Source organism: Pteronotus mesoamericanus, unplaced genomic scaffold (genome assembly GCF_021234165.1).
Source record: "Pteronotus mesoamericanus isolate MK-2021 breed Mesoamerican mustached bat unplaced genomic scaffold, CSHL_Meso_final scaffold_167, whole genome shotgun sequence".
Classification (NCBI taxonomy): domain Eukaryota; kingdom Metazoa; phylum Chordata; class Mammalia; order Chiroptera; family Mormoopidae; genus Pteronotus; species Pteronotus mesoamericanus.
In genome coordinates this window covers 22,330,791-22,350,584 of record NW_026555308.1, presented here as the reverse complement: position 1 = coordinate 22,350,584, position 19,794 = coordinate 22,330,791, and the positions used below count along the sequence as shown (strand labels likewise).

At 47.6% G+C, this 19,794-nt stretch overlaps 1 protein-coding gene across 4 annotated transcripts in view; it reads left to right on the top strand.

Annotated features, from left to right (window-relative positions):
• Window positions 1-19,794, top strand: part of CUX1 (cut like homeobox 1) — a 364,417-nt gene that overhangs the window by 328,813 nt on the left and 15,810 nt on the right. For 2 of the 4 annotated variants that reach the window (XM_054589768.1, XM_054589767.1), the window contains exons 23-24: window positions 3,064-3,328; window positions 8,391-17,860. The exons of the other annotated variants lie outside the window; for them this stretch is intronic. In XM_054589768.1, the coding sequence (XP_054445743.1) occupies window positions 3,064-3,328; window positions 8,391-9,087 (962 nt within the window). In that variant the 3' untranslated portion in view covers window positions 9,088-17,860. Of the gene's footprint in view, window positions 1-3,063; window positions 3,329-8,390; window positions 17,861-19,794 lie in introns of those variants that run through there. 4 annotated transcript variants of the gene reach the window in all.

Genomic DNA, 19,794 nt, shown 5'->3' with positions numbered 1-19,794 from the left:
CTCACATTGTGTAACTGTGAAGATTAATGATAGATGTTAGCTGCTGATCATGATAATGCCACTCTTAATACTGCATGCTATTTGAATTAAATAACATTATTCCTCATCTTCCATCAGTATTAAGAAGTTTTAAAGACTTTTCAGGCTGTATTCCAAATTACTAGTCTAGTAGAAAGATTGCTAGGGATGATTTATTTGCAAGAAGCTTAGTTGGTGATTAGTGACGCATAATAAGAGCAAGTGATGCACAGATAACATTGATAGAACAGAGAGAACTTAAAATCCAGGAATCACCTCCTATTTATTTCGCAGTCCACCAGGCACATCCCCAAGCGACAGTCACACACTGAGTCCCTGAGCCTGTTGCAGTCAGCCCACTCCCCACAACCTCTCCTAATCTTTATTCCACAGTAAAAATACACATCATCTGTACATGTAGTCCCCTCGTCTCCAGCATCTGGGCGACTCTCCTCCCTCCTGTGCCCCCCTCCAGGGCAGGCCACATGTTTCCCCAAGCTCTGAACCTGCTCCTGCCACTTGTCCCCCACTTCTGGGTTAGACGCTGCCTCCTCAAAGCTCTTCCCAGCAGGCTTTACTTCAGGTCCCCTTCTCAGCTCCATCATCTGCCAGCCTCCTGCTCACTCTCTACATTTTCTCAAGGCTGTGGCTCCTGGATTACTGTCTCCCTCCACACTCACACCCTGCCTCGTCCAGGGAGATAGTCTGACCCATCTGACACATATATCACCTGGGCTTCAAGTTCTTTAACCTCCTCAACCCTTAGATGTTCCCCAGGTCTTGTTATCACCCACAGCTACTCTGTCTCTCAAAGCCTAAATTCAGATACCCCACTCACCGCATTCTGCTGCCCTTCCATCTTTCCGTGTTTCTCTATTCATTCAACCTTACCCAAAATGGCCCCCAGATACCCCCTCCCATGTTTTCCCCATCAGTTTGCTTCTGCTGCCTTTAGCCCCTTCCCCAGACATCCCAGACTCCATGGTCCATGACTTCATTACTCTCTGGTTATGATACTCTCTCTCTCACACCTTTCCATTCCTCATCCCTCTGCAAATCCCAACCTTGGGTTAGTGCCCTGCTAGTTTTTTCCTCCCATTCTCCTTGGCATCTGGGACCTGCCAGAGAATATCCTTATGGGTTGGTGCCACCTCAGATTTGTATCTCCAGCATCAGTGTGGGGTCCTCTGTGCTTCTGTCCCCACCCCTAGCCACCCCTCTCCACCATCCCCTACCACCATGTCCCATGACTCCTCCACTCACAAGACTCCTTTCCCATCACTCCAGATCACCCTTTCTCGTGTCATCCTACTTCATAAAGAAAACAAAGGCCATCAACTTCCCCCACTAGTTCCTATAAATTTTTCTGAAGCTCTACCCACCTTCGTGTACCTCCAGTGGTCACCTTCTTTCTCAGCCAGATCCCCCACTTTCTTTGTCCTGTCCCTTGGCTTAGAAACTTTCTCAGTTTGCTCTCATTTTTATAAAGACCCATCCTCAGTTCTAGATTTCCCTTCTAGAAACCATCCTGTCTCTTTTATTTTAAGGCAGGGCTTCTCACCTTAATAGCAACTCATTCTCACTACCTTCACTTCCTCACCTCCCATTCCCTGTTAGACCTACTGCAGTCTGGCTTCTGCTCCCACAACGCCACTATGTCTGTTCACCAAGGTCTTCGGTTATTTCCGAATCACTACCCCAAGGACATTCTGGGGTCCTTGTCAGACTTTACTTTCTGCAGCATTGATGCTGTTGACCATCTCTCTCCACTCATCCCTCTACTGCGCCATCATCTCCTGGTTTCCCTCCCGTCTCTGTGTCCTTCATGGCTGCTTCCTGGGAGTATCCTCTGCATGTGGCTGTTTTCCACGCTTTCATCCTCAGTCCTTCTCTGTCTCATCAATGCCATTGACTTCAACTACCATTTCTATTCTAGAGGTTCCAAATTCCTCTCTCTAGCCCAGACTATTCTTCTGCGTTAAATAGCTACCTATCCAACTGCTTACAGAGCAGCTCAGTGTGGAGGACCCAGAGGGCCCTCAAACGTCATACTTCTAAGACAAACCATCATCTTGTCCCTTTAATCTCTTCCTTCCAACCCAAAGACACCACCACCCAACTCATCCCCCTGAAACCAGAGAGCCGTCCTCAGCTCCCCTCTCTCTAGTCCCTCATTGAATCAGCCACCAAGTCCCAGCAGTTCTACCCTTCAACATCTCCACAAGCCATCTGCTTTTCTCCCGGCCCCATCATTACTGCCTTATTTCAGATCTTTATCATTTTTTTCTTCTAGTCCTTCTCCCTCCAAACTGTAGCCAGATCAGCCTTTCAGAAACAGAGGTGATCACATCATTCCCTTGATGAAAATCTTTTCGTTTCTTTCCATTGCATTTAAGATAAAGTCCGAACTTTTGTCCTGCCCTTGCTCTGTCCATCTTTCCAGCCTTACGTCCCACAGCTCCTCCTGCGCCACTGCCCCTTTCATGCACACACACACACACACACACACACACACACACGACACGCGTTGGCCGCGCTGTGGGGTGGCTCTGTGTCTTTGCCCATGCTAGTCCAACTTCCTGAAGCAGCCTCCCACCATCTTCTACCGCATCACCTATTTTTTCTGATTCATCCCTCCTTGTCCTTTAAGATTCCATTTAAACATCATCTCTCCTAGGAAGCCTTCCCTGGCCCCTCCCCAGGCTGACCTGAGTAATTTCCCCTGGTGCCCCCTAGTAGAATCATCTATCTGTACACTTCTCTGTGCCCACCCCCTGCCCCCCCGCCAACTAAACCGTTAGTTGTGCAGGGACGGCCGGGAACCTCCCGTCATAACAGAACTGGTCCTCGATGAGTGTGGTTGGGTTTCAGAATGGTTCTAGTGCAAGTGTTTTGAGGTGCTCTTGGAAGAGCAGGGCAGAACAACCTGATGCTACAAGGTTGTGTCCTCAATCCAGTGGTATACCATGTACTGCGGGGGTCAGGAGCTTGGGCAGATTTCACAGCTGGACCTGCCCCTCAGTCTGACTTCTCCTTCTTCCTCAGCCTACATGAAGCGGCGACACAGCTCAGTCAGCGATAGTCAGCCCTGCGAGCCCCCCTCCGTTGGCATCGACTATAGCCAAGGCGCAAGCCCCCAGCCCCAGCACCAGCTGAAGAAACCTCGTGTGGTGCTGGCTCCTGAAGAGAAAGAAGCTCTGAAACGAGCATATCAGCAAAAGCCATACCCGTCACCAAAAACCATCGAAGAACTTGCCACCCAGCTCAACTTGAAAACCAGCACTGTCATCAACTGGTTCCACAATTACAGGTACAACCCTGCTCTCAGTGCAATAAATTATGGCTCCAAAAGAACACACTTCCACTCCTTAGAAAACATTGATCTGCACTGTAGAGGGTAGCCATTAATGCTCCACAGGAATGATGTTCTGTGTGTCCCTGGCGTACTGGGGACTAAGAACTTGGTTAGTTCTCAGTGGTTTGGTTAGTTAGGTGGATTTTTTTATGTTGTACTATGGGCCTTCTTAACTCCAAAGAGGCAGGGTCATGTAGTTAGACAATCCACATCTATTATAAGAAAAAAAAGTATTTTCCTCTAATTTATATCACTTAATGAGGGAGAATATAGGCATTCATGGTTCCAAAGCAGTAAACGTTTCTTAAGTAATTTTTTTTATGATTTCTCGGGGTCTTTTACTGTGTTGTTTTCCAAATTAGTTTGATTAGTTTTGTAATTAAATAAATTCAGTAGTGTAAAACTTTCTTTTGGGAAAGTTCCGAGTTAATGAAGATTTATTGAGCATCTACTAGACCTCCAGACACTGAGCTAAGTGTTTTAACCAACACTGTATCACTAGATCCTCGTGATTATATAATGCATATAGCATTATCATCATTCTACAAATGAAAATATAAAACTTAGAAGGGATGAATAACTTACTTGAGTAGGGGAAGGCTGAGTGCTCTCCTTGTAGAGCAAAGTAAACCGAGGGGACATGCTTGGAGTAGATCATTTAAATTCACTGAAAGTTAATGAATTGTTCATCATAGCTATAATCAAGACTCCCTATTGCTAGAAACCAAGAATTTCCAGTGGCCTGATGGAAATTCCTGCTTGTTTCATTTCTTGTAAGGGGCCACCTCAATTGCATTTCCTCTAGGGATCAATAAAACTAGGGTAGGTACTCCTCTTATACCAAAGTGACAAGTAGCTAGTGTGGGTAGCACCCTCACAGTTACTTACCTGAAACAAGTGGCAGGCAGTAGATCATACACAGTCAAGGGCTGGAGGGAGGAGTTGTGTCTCTGACTGGGCCCTGCCTTATCTGATAGGTTCTGCTGAAGCTTCTCAAGGGACCTAATAAAGCTCCCAGTTTATGAACAAATTGGAAAATGTTTAAATATTAGATGGGAGCCATATAGCACCTTTATTGCTGGTAAAGGCTAAGTTAACAGATGTAGCTTAGTGTGAGAGCCAAATAGACCTGCTACCTGACCCCTAGATCCAGGCAAATGTATCCATTGTGGCAGCAGGGGCTCCAGGCTGCCTCCTCATGTATGGACTAGCTCCCATGAGGACAAAGAAAGTGCATGAGCTGAGCACAACCAGCTTAATCATCCTAATTTACCAATCAGATAGAAACAGAGGCAAAGTGAGGCCAGCAGTTATAATACTGGAGCTCCCTCCACATGGAAGGAAACTTCAACAGTAGTAAATAAGTGAGATGGAGAAGAATGGCTGGAAATGTGAGCTGAGGTTCACTGGAGCTTCTCCTTGCCAGATGTTATGGCGTCCCATTTTCACTTTCTAGACCCAAAAGTGCATTTGAATATGTAATTTCAAGTCTTTAAGTTAGGTCCATTTTAATGCAAGTATTATAACTCTGAACAGCAGTGCATGAAGCTGTAGATTTCTGAATATTTGGGTAAAGGTGCTACCAATTACACAAAACATCTCCAAAACCATTTTCTCTGGTCTTTCTGGGGCTACCTTTTTCCCAAGATTCCCCTTCAGGCCTCGGGTGAGTGTCAGCCACTGCCTCCCATCCAGGGCACACACTCTGCAAGTTTCTCAGCTGCTGTCACTCATCTCGTTGGCCTCCTGACAACCATGGTAATGCCTATCACATGGTGGTCAATGGGTCATTGTAGAGAAGCAAAATCAGTTACACACCTTTAACAAAAATAGAGAGGAGAGAGGAAGAATAGCAATAGGCTCTCAAAACTCAGTAAATGAGCTCAGGTCTGCATCTAGAGTAGATGTTTCATAAATGCTTTCTTTCAAAAATAACTCCACAACAAAACAGGCTGGGCTGTGAGATAGCAAAGGGCAGAGATTAGTTTCAGCTGCGGAGACCTAGAAACATATCATGAGATGTGCAGGTTCTTGAAAAAAGAACAAGAATGTTGTAAGCCACAAAATAGGTCTGATAAGAAGTCAGCACTATTAGTCTATTGAAATCTTGCTTCCAGGTATATCTTTTTTGGGCTCAAATAAACTTTTATTTTTGAAAAAAAAGTGAGTACCAGGTCATTCAGAAGTAGCATAAAGCCCAAAAAACTGAAACATTATTTGCCTAAGGTCACCCAGTAGGTAAAGTGCCAAGCATTAATTCAGTCAGAGCAAGTGCTGTCTCCTGGCTTTAGCTCTTCCATTAAATGCTTAGTACAGGCCAATTTAATGTGCCAGAAAATAAGTCTGATAAGAAGTGAGCGCCATCACTCTGGTGAGACCTTGCTCCCAGGTGTGTCCTCTTTTTGAATCAAATAAAAGAGAATTTGGCTCAAATCCTCTTTCTGGCCAACTTACCCACAGAACTTCACACAAGGTCTGGCACACAGTAGTACTCAGCGCACGTCACAGATTGGGTTTAATTTCTAAGTAAGAAGGCAGTTTCTTACATTCTTTCTGCAGGAGTTAAACAGCAGGCATTGATTTTATTTTCTTCTGCCCTACTGGAACCCTCAGGCAATAATCCTTGGATCAGTTCTTGCCCCTGTCAAAAAAATAAAACTTTACTTCCTCTTACCTTTTACCTAAAGAAATAGAAGTATCTTAAGAGTGACCATTTACCTAGGAATGAGACCAGGAATGCCAGAACAACATACCACAAAACGGCTGGTCTCCTGGAAGAGCAGGTCCACCCTGTAGAAACTCTTTGAGCCCTAAAAGCCTGTGAGGCTGAGCATGACTTGTCTGAAAACCAGATCTGGTCCTGGGACCTGGTCTTTCTAGGCCAAGAGATAATATTCCTCATAGACATAGAGACAATTGTAGGCTAAGAAGGAGGATGTCTCATATCTTTTGAACACATAATACACAGTGGGGCAAAAGTAGGTTTACAGTTGTTCATGGAAAATAATACAATAAAGAATAAATTGTGTTTTGTGTACTGACAACTGTAAACCTACTTTTGTCCCACCCTGTATCTGCCAGACACTGAACCAAGAGCCTTATAGGTGTGTTATCTCATTAGATCCTCTGATCAGCAGTCACATACAGTGCTGCCAGCCCCATTTTACAGAGAAAGGTTATGCGTGCTAATTGAGCTGGTGAGGGTGGCAGCCTGGAACTCATGCCCCAGGCGTAAAGTTGTTCCTTCCCTCCCCCAATTCAACCCATCTACCTCAGCCTTAGCACTTGCATTTCTGTCATTCAAAAGGCATCTGCATGGTGAGAATAGGTTTTTTTTTGGGGGGGGGGGTTGGTCTAGTTTGTGTCCTATATTATATGATAACATTTTATTTAATCTTATCTCAGCAGAGAAGATACAGTTCTCTACATTTTGCTCAAAAAGGTTAAGGAATTACTACCCATCCAAGTTGCATGGGTAGTAAGTGACAAAGCCAGATTTCAAACCCAGGTTTGCCTGGTTCTAAAAAGCCTGTGCCCTGTTCTGGGCCAGTCTACCCAAGACTCAGTTAGCATTTGGTGGGCTTGTGACCTGGCTGGGACCAAACCCTGAGCCGCCAGTCTAGCCTCCCACTTCCCCAGCCAGGCTGGAATGGGATTGTGTGCTCACCCCAAATGCTATTTTCAGCTGCCAAGGGGCTTTAAAACCAGTAAAGAGCAGGTTTGCCCTCCCAGCATAGTGCCTAGGAACCTGTTGACAAAAACTATTTCACAGGCTCCCACTGCAGCCCCAGTGAAGGAGGAAAGTCTTCTGTTACTCCTGGGAACATCTAGGGGCGTTCAGGACCTCAGCCTGCACCTCAGGCACAGAAAACATCTTCAGGACAAGAGTCTCCGAGCTCACCCCACACAAGGAACAAATAATCATGTAGCAGATAGCCGCCGCCACCAGAGCTGATATACTGGAGTAAGCTACAGCTAGATTCTCCCTGGCTCCAACACTTCCCACATCCAACATAGGACCTGACATAGTGAGGTCTCAGAAAACATTACCTTTATTGAGTTATATGTTCTGAAAATATATTTTCCTGCATCCCTAATCCAAAGGCTTTCTGCAGGCCCGATCTCTGCAGGACACTAGACTTGGTGCTAATTTACCTGAAGATGATTTTCCACTAATGGTTGGCTTTTTCAGCTCTTTGGAATAAACACCTAGAGAGACTTCTGATTGAGGCTAGTACTTGTCAGCATGACGGGAAGAGAAACTTCAGTGCAAAAAGACTTAATAGGAGCCCTTTCATGATGTCTCCAAGGGTTCCAACACAGGGACTGCCAAGGCCCCAGTTGTTTCCTCCAGACCCAACAAAGTACTGGAGCACACATTTTCCACTGTCAGCTGCACTCAGCTTGATTAAAACATGCTTGATATGTTGGAGCACATGCTTGTTCTGCTTTCTGCTTGATCAAAAGTGACCCTTCCCTGGTCTTCTCCTTTCAGAGGAGGAAATTAGTTGAAACATAATTTGATGGAATCCCACTTCAGCACTGTCTAATAATTGATTCTCTCTCATGGAGTCCTGATGAGGAAGCAGCAGTTACTATTCATCCTGCATTTCCAATTATTCAGCCAGCATTTAACACTGTATACCAGGAAGCCCCATGCTTGGCCAAAGGATGTGCAAAGAGTGATAGGACCTGGCCATTCATAGCCTGCTCAGAGGTGGGGGCGGGACGGGGATGGAGGTGCCATTGGACAAGTAACATCAATGCTCCATCCTAGTGGATGGAGGACTGGCATTCCACCCAAGGGACAGGCACAGGCACAGACTTTGGAGAACATAAAGTGGGGGCTTGGCAGAGGCTCCCGGCTAGGCTAGGGTGGGAGTGTGAGAATCAGTGCGGAGGAGAGAAGAGGCTGGAACAGGGGTGGCAGGAGGCCTGCAGACTCCAAGGGAAAGGGCCTGTGTCCACCTGTGCACAGCGGCCACCTCACGGTGCCCTCCCTGCTTGTGTCTCCTAGGTCTCGGATCCGCAGAGAACTGTTCATTGAGGAGATTCAGGCCGGGAGCCAGGGCCAGGCCGGGGCCAGCGACTCCCCATCGGCCCGAAGCAGCCGGCCGGCGCCCAGCTCCGAGGGCGACAGCTGTGACGGCGTGGAGGCCGCCGAGGGCCCGGGCGCCGCGGACGCTGAGGAGTCAGGTGGCCCCGCGGCCGCCACCAAGTCTCAGGGAGGGCCTGCCGAGGCAGTCGCGGCGGCCCTGGAGGAGCGGGAGGAGGCGCCGCGGCCGTCGGAGAAGGCGGAGGCGCAGCCCTCGGGAACCACGGCCCCGGACGACGCCGAGGAGGGCAGAGCCCGGGTCCCACCGCCGCCCGAAGGCTCCGCGGACGGCTCGAGGCCCGTGCCAAAACCCGCCGCCGCCGCCGCCGCCGCGCCTGCGGCCGGGGAGGACGCCGCTACCTCAGCCGCCCCGCCGGGGGAGGGCCCCTGCAGGGCCCGGGACGCCGACAGGAGTTCCGCTTTGCCAAGCACCAGTGCGCCGGCGGCCGCCCGCAGGCCCAGTTCTCTGCAGAGCCTCTTTGGCCTCCCCGAGGCGGCAGGCGCCAGAGACTCGCGAGACAACCCCTTGAGGAAGAAGAAGGCCGCGAACTTGAACAGCATAATTCACCGCCTGGAGAAGGCCGCCAGCCGGGAGGAGCCCATCGAATGGGAATTCTGAGAGGCGCCGCCCGCCCATCCCGCCAGGCTGAGCAGGGCCGGGCTGATCAGAGTCGAGCCGGGCCGAGCCAGGCCGGGTCTGGCCGAGCCGGCCGAGCCGGGCAGAGGGGCGGGCGCCGACTCCACGGCCCGGGACCGTGTTGCGCACTTACTGCCCTGCGGGCCACAGGGCAAAATCGCCATAGGCCAAGGTGCATATAGAAAACAAAGGAGCATTAAGCCCAATCTATGTCGTGTTTTCAAGGAAGAAAACGGAAATGTGTAGTCGAGCTTTTTTGTACCCTGAAGTGTTTTTTTTATTGCCCTAAGTGATTTCCACAGGTTCTGGAATAACTCTTACAGCTTTGCCTTGCGCCCTCCTCTTTCGTGTGGGCTTTAAAAAAAAAAAAATCAAACCCACATATTAAAAGGGGGCTTTTTATCTGCCATCTAATGGCTTCAGAGCGATAATACACTATTATCTTCTTAAACCAGGAAAAAAAGGGGGGGGGGATTTTTCAGAAAAATTAAAAAAGAAAGTTTTTGTAGCTGTTCAGTTGCCACTAAGAGATTGCACAGTCAAACCGACTCTAAACACACTAGTTTGGATTCCTAAATATTTTCAAGTAAAGAATCTTCTCGTTTGAAACTTTGAATTAAAATAAAACACATTTACTCCACATATTTTTTAACAAAAAGAAAAGTCACATCAGGAAAATAACTGATTTTGTGGTAGCTGATGTAGTGTTTTCTTGTATGTGAATAGAATCCTGACATGTAGTGCACATTGATCCATAGCTTTAACTGACTCTGGGCTTTTGCTGACCAGGGTCTGTTTAATACACTCCATTCTAGGCCAAATCAGGACAAAAAGAAAAGATCCGAATCTAGGTATTTTATAATCTGCTTTTTAACCTCTAACCGCAGAGCACGCTGATCAGACCTCATATCTTGGAGGTTTAGGAGACAAGTTAGAACTGTAGCATGTACCCGTTCATTTTGTTTAATTTATGGTGTCCACGTCTGTGTTAGTGCGTCTGCACATGTGTGAGCATTTAAAGAAAGGAGGAAAGAGTCGGCCACTAAGGTCACAGCAGACAGTTCTGGGGCCAAACGGGGCCCACCCCTCATAGACAGCAGTCTTTCCTTGGCACAGAAGGCACCACACCTCACACCACTCTCCCAGGCGCCTGATGGACTGAGCCCCACCAGGGGACGCCGCTCCCTGGGCCTGGGCAGGGCTCCCGCGCACTCTCTTTCCCTTTCTTCCCACCACAAGCACTGATGACTGTTGAAGTCGTGGGAAGCTTCCTTCCCTGCAGAAGAGAGAACGTGGCAATCTGGGCTCTGCTCCCACCCCCGTAGAGATGGCCCAAACTGACACCAAAATGTTGATACTCTTCACTTCCAGACCAGACCATTCACCCTTCATTCATATTGTCTCTTGGAACGTTCTTTTATGCAGTCTTTTACTAAGTCTTTTAGGTCAGTCTAAGTACAAATCAAAAGTCTAACTTGTCTCTGATTCCTCCTGTTGTCTATGTGTATATGCGTGAGAATAGAGGTGGATGAGAGTGTGCGTGTGTGCGTGTGTGCAATTTTATACGTCTGTGTATTTTCTTAAGTACCTGTGCACACATAGAGTGCATTACTGCCACCTTTTTTCAATAAGCTGTTCAGTTATGGCTTCTACAAGTTTGCTAATTTAGACTCCTTTATTGCCATATCTTTAAACTAACAATAGATGATTTCGGTATATATATATTTTTTTTTTTTGCTTATTTATAGGTGCTGTATTTTATTATCTGATTGTTAGGAAGGGATGAAAGGGGCAAATATTCTTTAGAGGGATAGACTGCCGGCAGTATTGGGTATAATTTACAAGATGTAGTTGTCATACTGTATATTACTGATTGAAAACTTTTTGACCGTATTGTGTATCATTGAAACCTTTGTCTTAGGTCAACATCTTTGGATGACATTTTAATGGTGCATTCATTATTTCTTAAGTTTAATTAATATTATCTTTTTGATTTGGGGGTGGGAGGGAGTTATAAGTTTAGAGGTATGCTCCCGCTATTACACCTCAGTGTGCTTGTATTAATTAACTTGTAGGACTTTGACTGTAAGATGTGAAACCACATTTCTTGCATGATGTTTTAGAAATTATATATTTCATTTACAGTCTTTTAACCTGCAACTGCAGCACTTAGTTCAAGTTTTCACAAATTTAAGAGTCACTACACTAAAGACAATGCCTTTTCATGAATAAGAAGTTTTCAGAAGGCTCTAGGAGGCTGTGAGGCAGGCCGTTTGTCTTTTGATGGTTGGTCATCTCTGAACTTCAAATCTGGTTCAGCGAGAAGATAATTCAAAACGGAGGAGCTTAAGGGGAAAACAGATTAACATCTGGCTCAATTCAGGTGCATTAAGAAGAGCGAGTTTGCATTAGTGACCCTTAGGACAGTGAGTAGCAGAGCCCCTGACAGTACTGTGGTGTCCTCTCCACAAAAACCTCGAGGGAAATTTGTCATCATGTGTGATGAATCACTAAATATCTGATTTTCATCAGAATCAAAAGCAGGGAGTTAACAGGAAATATTAGGGTAGTGTTTTAGTTTTAAAGGCATGACTGTTATTTATGGAGGTATTAAATGCGAGGAAATTGAAAAATTATAAATTTGTTCATTCTAGTGGCCAAATAGTAACAGTCTAAAACAGCCACCTTGGCTCTTCCAAGCAATTTAGTCATTTTTGTTGTGGTGTTTGTTGTTGTTTTTTTTTTAACTAGATTATTGTTGATTTCCATTCTGTCTCTTTTGCCAGACTTACATCTGGGTGCTCGATACAATCAGTTGGTTAAATTTTGCTTGCAGTTCTGTATTTGTATTTTTCTCTATTTATTTTTTTATTGCCATCCCAACCCTATTCTTTTTTGTGTTTAAGCTATCACTGTCTGTAATACTTCTAAGAGCTGCCACTAAATAACACAAACCTGTTGGCGGGGGCAAGCATCCCCCTCCTCATTGAGCCCCTCAGTTTGAGTCTAAGGGTTGAGCTTTCATCTTGAGAAGCAATATTCAAGTGCCTTGAACAGCGTCCTCTCCGTGGGGTTTTACCTTCAGCTGGCTGGCGTTCCAAGCAGTAGTTCCCACAGGCAGCCGACCTCCTCCTCTTTACGCTCCATCAGTTTAAAAAGCTGATTTGTACCTCTCCCCTGGGGAAAACGGTTCCATATAAAACACTAACACTTAATTACAAGCTCCATTATACCATTTTAAATGGCTTCTTTTTGTTAATTGGAGGCAGTGTTCATAACTTAAGGTTTTTGCCATTACTTAGCTGGCTAAGTGGAGGCTCAGCATAAAATCAGTGTTCACAGGCAGCCTCTTGACCCTTGGTTCCTGCCCACGCTCTCCTGCGGTGTCTGAGGTGGGCGGCCTGTGGGTTCTGGCCTAGTCCAGTGCCCACCCGCTTCCACCGCCTGGCTCCCAAGTGACCTCCTCCCTTGAACTTCCGGATCAGTCAGGATGTCAGTGATTTCTGTCCACCAGACTGCTCTTCTCTAGAAAAGATTCCCACCGCCATTAGTTCAACTCAGTTATTCTCAGAGCCAACCTTCCTGAGGAACAGCACAATGCACAGTGGCTTATGGTCAGCAGCCTGCCCTGAGATGCAATGCAGGCTTGGGAGAAGTCTCCAGGGAATGCCAGGATCTTGACTCGTATGACTACTCTCAAACCCTGGCCACTGTGTCTGGGAAAGTGATTGGCAAAAAAACTAATCATTCATGGCCCCCCTGTACTTCCTAAGTACAAATGCCTCCCTGCCCGGTTTCCTTCCTGTTGGCATCTTTGTTCTCTCCCTATTTTAAAACCATGCTGTCTGATGTGGACATTCAGGTCTGCTGGTTGGTGGTGTGGTGGTCCAGGCCTAGAGTGCCATGGAGCTTTGTGTTAGAGGTCACTCTGCGCTCTCTGGCATGAGGGGCCCTCCCCACCCTGGGTCCAGCTGGCGAGCTCCAGGAGGAGGGAAACACCCCATCTGCCTCCTTGGCCAGAGCACATCAGTTGCACAGCTCATGAGCAAACCAAGCAGAAGGCAGGTTGTCTCAGCTGACTTCCCTAAGATCACACAGCAGTCATGCCCTAAGAGACTGGAGTCAGAGTCACCAGACAGCCCCGGCCGCAGGAGGGTGCCTTCCCAACTGAAGCTGGACTGGGTTTCTCTGTTCCTCCTCAACGCATGTCCTTTCATGCAGGTGTAATCAGTGAACTCAACTGACATTCTATGCATTGTTTTACATTCCCCTGATTTTAAAGAAACAAACCTCACTGAAAATAGCAGAGGAACCAGGGCGGGTATACGCACATCCTGGGATTGCGCAAAGTAAATGGTGATAGTGACTTGCTAGATCTGGAGCTGGGGGGCAATAGTGTTGCCTTAAATGCACTATGACAGGCGCCTCTCAACAGGCTTATAAAAACAAGAGTCTGCTGCTCGTAGCTATCCCAGGCCACTACTCTTGGAGGCCAGTGAGCCAGCTGTGCGGGGGAGATGTCGCAAGGCAAGGTTCTGGCACATGTGGTGGGTTGTTAGCCATGTCCCTTCGGGCTGGAGGTTTGGTTCCCTCCCCGGATGTTCTCCGTTATTGTCACAATCCTCATTTGTCCCCGTCTACCTCACTAACCCACGCTGCCATTTGACGTCACTCCTCACCCCACACCCCTCAGAACCATGTAGCAAGTGGGCTGCAGGGAGAAAAAAAGCTACGAGGGTGGCATCCATGATCTTGGCCTGGTGGACGGGCATCCTCTCTTAAGAGCACGACATGGACAGACAGCTGTGCTCTGTGAGGCACGCGGGTTTTTCTCTTGACTTCCACCTGTTCTTGAAGATCTGTCAGCTGTTTCCTTGGCAGGCAGCGGCCGTCTCAGGCCTCAAAGGGCCTTGTCTTTGGCCTGCCTTTGCTTTCTGCCCATTCCTGCTCAGCTGTTAAGATCCGTCACTGTCATTTTCCTTGCCCTGGGCTGCCCCTAAATGCCACATGAGGACACTTCCCTAGGGCTCCTACCTGGTGTGAGGGAACTCTTTATTGTCCCTGGCACTGGGAGGTTATGACTTCAGCTCTGCTATGACACTCCTTTGGAAGTATCTCAAAGACAGGAGCAGATATGGCATTCTCCGGCCCACTCACCCAACCTTCAGTCACATGGCCCTTTCTTCCCCAAAGAATATGCCAGTTTCCACCCAGTGCTAATGAAAACCAGCTCCCAGGGCTGCTGGTTGGATGTGGGTCCCTCCACGCTGTTGGCCAAAGTGTTCTCCTGATGGGAAGAATTTGGAGATGGGAGCCTAAGATCTGTGCCATTCTCGTGTACTTGGGCACTTACCGGGAAAAGCTCACGTGCAGAACTGCCCAAACTGCTTCTGTGGTTTCATTTGGGCCTAGGTGGCATCAAGGGAGCCTTTGTGACCCACAAGGCAGAGCGCCCACCCTGAGCAGCAGGGTGATAGCCTGGGACTCTAACGTGATACAGTTCCACTTGCTTGTGCATCGAATATGAGGCTGGCCAGCATGCTTGCTTGCTAAGAGAATGGTCTGATTTGACAATATCATTTCCATTTCCTTCTGTGTGAATCAGGGCAGCAGAGGACAGGGCATGGGGAGCAGCCAGCTGAACAAAAATGGGCCCCACCCCAGAACCTTTCTGCCCCAGCAGCCCCAGCTGCCTGCGAGCCTCAGGCCTGGTCAGAAAGGAAGACGGAAATGCTACTCCCCCTCATCAGTCCCACTTGCGAGAACTGCCCCCACCCACCCAGGCCTGGCTACTGCCTCTCCACCCCTCCTCCCCTCCAAAGATACACTGGCAGTGGCATCACCTCCATTTTCATTTTTGGATGAAGTGACATTTAGCTTTAACAAGACATTTCCAAAGCGCCTAGTCTCCTCCAAAATGCTAACTTCAAAAGTTGGGCATTGTAGACAAAGAATCCTAAAAACAGGCTAGTGAGAGAAAGACATTAGGCTATGCATAAATGTGCACTTCCCCAAATCCCCCTGTTATTAAAGTTAAAATACCACTGAGTTGCTTCTCGTGATCATCTTAGTTTATCCAATACTGTTAAGAAATATAGTCTGTTACTGTAATTTTTGTAGTGTTTAGGCTTTAATTTTTACCACAGAATATGCTATTTGCTATGTATCAAGCTTTCTGTGATCAGAAAGGAAAGGTGCCTTATATCCCAATGTCACGGCTACATCCCTATGGAAAATAATCAGAAGCACAGCGTGTACGAAGCATTGGGACTTCCGCTGGTGAACTCAGACTCCCATCAGCAAGACAGATTGAAGTGGCACGGGGCTGCCTTTGTTTTATAGTTCTTTTTTTCTCATTTTTAACTTTCCTTTTTTCTTTTGTAGTTTGCTTTAAACAGAAAGCACTTAAATAGATGACTATGTGTAAAAGCTCTGTGCAATAGAAATCATTTTTCTTCATTTTTAAGAGATAATGTATTGCACACCAAATGAACTCAAAGTAAGCTTTAGACCAGGACGATTCAGGTTGTGGATGAGTATGTTCACTGTAGTTCCGTGTGTTCATGAACTGAAGGGAAAACAGGCTTCCCCAGCCCTCGCCCCCAGCCTGCCTCTTGCTGACCACTGAGCTAGGCCTGTGGGGCGCTTGGCCAGAACCGCTGGGTGGATGGGGGCGGGGGTGTTTGTGACTCAGCAGCTGAGAGCCTCTCCAGTGTGAGACCACAGCCATCCCTTCCAGCACTTAACCTTTTCTTGTTGAGATGGATTGACTGCTACTGACCTGCCAGCGTGCATGAGGATAATTATAAAAGGATGTTTCCTTGAGAAAAAAAATTATTTCTATCCTCTTCTATTTATTATTAGGTTAATCATTTAAGTACTTATCAGGAGTATATTGTTTTTTGTGTTGTTGTTGTTGTTGTTGTTGTTGTTATAAATGCTTTTTGCTATCACTCCAGTGGTTACTGTCTTCTGCCTCCTGCCCTCCCCATCCCACCCCCTGAAAAAGAAGCGAAGGGTCTGGGGATCTGACAGGGGGCTTCTCCAGCAGAATCAAACATCTGTCTCCAGAGTAGCCACTCAAAAACTGGTGGTCTCCACATGTCTAACTTTTTAAATGAGTTGATGAACAAAAATCTACCAGTGTGAGGAATGCCGAGTAGTAGAACACTCGTGTGAGAAGCTGCAGAGGAGACTTAGAAAAGCAAAATTCAGTTCCCCAAAGCCTCCTAGAGCCTCTGTAAGACTTCTGGGTTCATGACGTTTCCGTGAGCCCTGGTCAGAGGGTGCGGCGGCCCGGCCAAGGCTATGACTTCTGAGTGAGAGTGGTTTCTTGCAAGGCTCACATGGGTTGACGTGTTTTAGTTGGCTTTTGTTGTTGTTGTTGTTGTTGTTGTTGTTTTTCTTGCATACAAATTTGGTCAAAACCATCTTTTAAAGCAACAGTGTTTCTTCGTTCGGCTGTGGCTTGAGGACCCACACCAAGGAGGTCAGGGGGCGAGGAGCCCCTCTCCCCCTTAACGTGGTTAAATGTGGAGAGGTTAGATGTGGGCAGAGCTCTCTGAGGCTAAGAAGCACAGCCAGCAAGACACCCAGTTGCTTGTACTGGGCTGTGAGGGTGAAGTGGGGCTGGTCTGGGGCCTATGGGCTCACCCTCATGGGCACAAGAGAAGGAAGCTCCCGGGGCGAGCCAGGGGCCCCGCCCCCGCCCCAGGTGGAGCCAGGCCTGTGCCTCTGCTCCCAAAGGGCCCACCGACCCTGACTCACTTTTCATGCCGTGACTTTTCCCCATCTCTGAAATCATTGGAGGTCCTGACTTTGTTCTCATCTTTTTGGAAGAATGCCCTCCAATGAAATAACTGCCCTCATTCCCCCAAAAGGGTTTGCATTTCTCCCTAATTCGTCTATGCATTTCTCTCTCTCGAGCCGTTTTCTGCCTCTTTCCTTGAGAAAACGGGCATCTCATGTCCCACCATCTAAGACCCCCTCAGAAAATGCTGTGCATTTTGGAGATGTGAGGATTCGTTCAAAATTCTTAAAGCATTTGAGAATAGCTTGTTATAAAAGTGGGAAAAGAAAAGGTGGTTTTCCCACGTCCCTTTCCACTGAGTAAGACCTAGTTCTTTGCGATTGTGCAATAACTACTTGCCTGCGAGCGGGTAGCCACGCTCCTGTCCAGACTACTAACGCAGCACAAGCCAAGCGCTCACGGAGTGGCGGACTTCTTCCGGAGAATTCTTAATAAGCTCAGCTCCCCCCAGTGTATCGTGGTGTCTTATATTTTAGCAGTATTTTATATTTTCTGTAACGCACTAAGTCTTAGATGTTTTAGAGCTCATTTGTTAATACTCACAATCACAGACTTTTTTTTTTTAATCCTCACAGAGTCCCAATTGACCAAAAAAAAAAAAAAGGCATCTTTTTTTTTGTTTGTACAAATAGCTTTGAGAAGCCTCTGCTGTGTTGCTGTGACCATCTCTAGTAACATTTTTATTTCTTGCTATTTGTTTTCAACATTAAGAGTCAGGAGTTGATCCGGCTGGCATGGGGGTGGGGAGGCGCCCGTCGGCCCCTCGGTGTTGTCCCTTCTGTCTTTGGTTAGCCATACGATGTTTGTTCTCAGCACTGTACAACGGTCCCTATATGATATGGAGAAGCAATATCACTGTATGAAACTCACACCATGTATTATTATTATTCACTAGCACCCTAGGTGTGATAATTGAAGTAAATATCTTTTATACAAACACAAGAATGTGTGGGTCGTTTTTATTTAAAATGCTCTGGCCTGAGAAGCAGCAAACACTGTTATTCTGGGTCGAAAGGCACCTCGAGAATTGCCATTCCGAGGCAGCCGTTCCTCCACCTTCCCGTGCTTCCAGTGGTGTGTGGCGTCCTGGCAGGTGTCAGCAGAGACCAGGGCCTGGGTAGGATGCATGGGAACCTGGGCACCAGCAGGCCCCGCTGTCCAGTTGTCCTTTCAGACACGCAGTACCTACTCCATAAGGGCCTTTGACCCTGCTCACTGTTGTCACCCTTACTGTTTGGGTACCCTTGAGGCACTGACCCTCCTGGCATCCACTTCATCATCTGTGGAATGGTGGCCGGCAGCACTGGGAATGGCACTGGGACGATGGTGGCGGCGCAATAAATGGGCTTGCATGCCCAGGGCCACGGCCCGTTACCTCTACCTGGCCTCGGCCTGCTCGGCGAGGGTCTCTCGCTTTGTCCCTGGCTCCTGATGTCAAGAAGGACCAGCTGAGGCCATCTGTTAATGCAGGCAAGTGAGTTCGCACTCAGGAAGGAGGGAACGGTGTCGTGTGGGTTTCTGGAATGATCTGGCTCCTGAGAAGAGGCCCCTCCAGCCAGTGCCCGGGGCTGGAGGTCGGAGAGCTCTAAGAGTTGGCCCGTCGGTGGTCCACATGCTTGTGACAGATGTTTCTTATCTTGAGAGCCACAGGGTTGGAAAAGAATCGCCATCCTTACTGATGTGTGACTGGGAAGTGTTCGTTCCTTGTGCATTAATTTGTAGTTTTCAGAATGTGAAGCTCCTCACGGAAATAGGAGTTAAGCTGGACTCGAACCTCCCTCCAGCGGGAGATCCCAGAGCCTGGGACAGTCTCCCGTTGGTGCCAGGTGCCCCCAGCCTGGCAGCCCCAAGTCTCGTTGGGTCACTCAAGGACATGGCTATGTCTAAAGCTGCCTCCAAATTTCTGCCCCGCCGCGACCAACATGAGAGAAATTAGCATAAAACCACTAGAGCTCTATCAGTTTGACAAACTAAAGTCTAACTCAGCTCACATTCTGCTACTTTTCTGTTTGCTAGTTTAGGTATGCTCCCACTTTTTAAAGATCTACTAACTAAATTAGAATATAAAGTGTAAAAAAAAAAAAACCCACTTAGCACAAAGTCCTTTTACCCAGAAAAATCTCCCTAAGCACTTTTAAAGTGATATTTAATTAAGCAAAACAGCAGTTGCCCATGGTTTTGCAAGCCTGACTCTGTTTCTGCAAACTGCCAGTTCCAGAGGCAGCAAAGGAAGCAAGATTTCGTGTTGTGACTGCAAGTGGGCGATGCCCACACCTGAGGCAGAGAGCTCGGCCTCCCCGCGCATGGCCTTTCTCCTTGCCCTATAGTTAAGTGGGTCTGAGCGAAATGATGTGCCTTATTTGATCCCCTGAGGAAACATTACTGCAGATGTGCAGGGCACAGCAACGAGATATAATTATTGGAGTGAGTGAGCGAGTGAGTCGTCTGCCATGATCCTGTCTGCTGCGTTTAAAAGGGCCTCCGCGCAGCTGTCTTGGGGCAGGGTTGCTTCTTCCTCCACAGCTCTTGCGTGGCAGCTCTGGGAGGCACACAGCTTGCTGGTCTCTGCTTCAGCACAGCATTGTTTCCTGAAGGGTGGTGGGGATGTTGGTAGCCAATCTGAAAATTCGGATTGTGATATTGGGGCAGGCAGGTAGGCGCTGGTCTTCAGGATCTTGATGTAAGTCTGGCCCATCCAGCGTGGGGTGAGCTGTGTCAAGGGAAGTGGGAGGTACAGCCCATGCCCAGCCTTGGGCAGGCATCAGAAGTTTCTGCCTCTTCCAAGAAGCTTGGACTCTCAGAGTGTCAGTAGGAAGGGCCTCTTTGTTTTTGTTTTTGTTTTTTCAAGCAACATTGTGAGAAGGTAAAGCAGAGCCGCT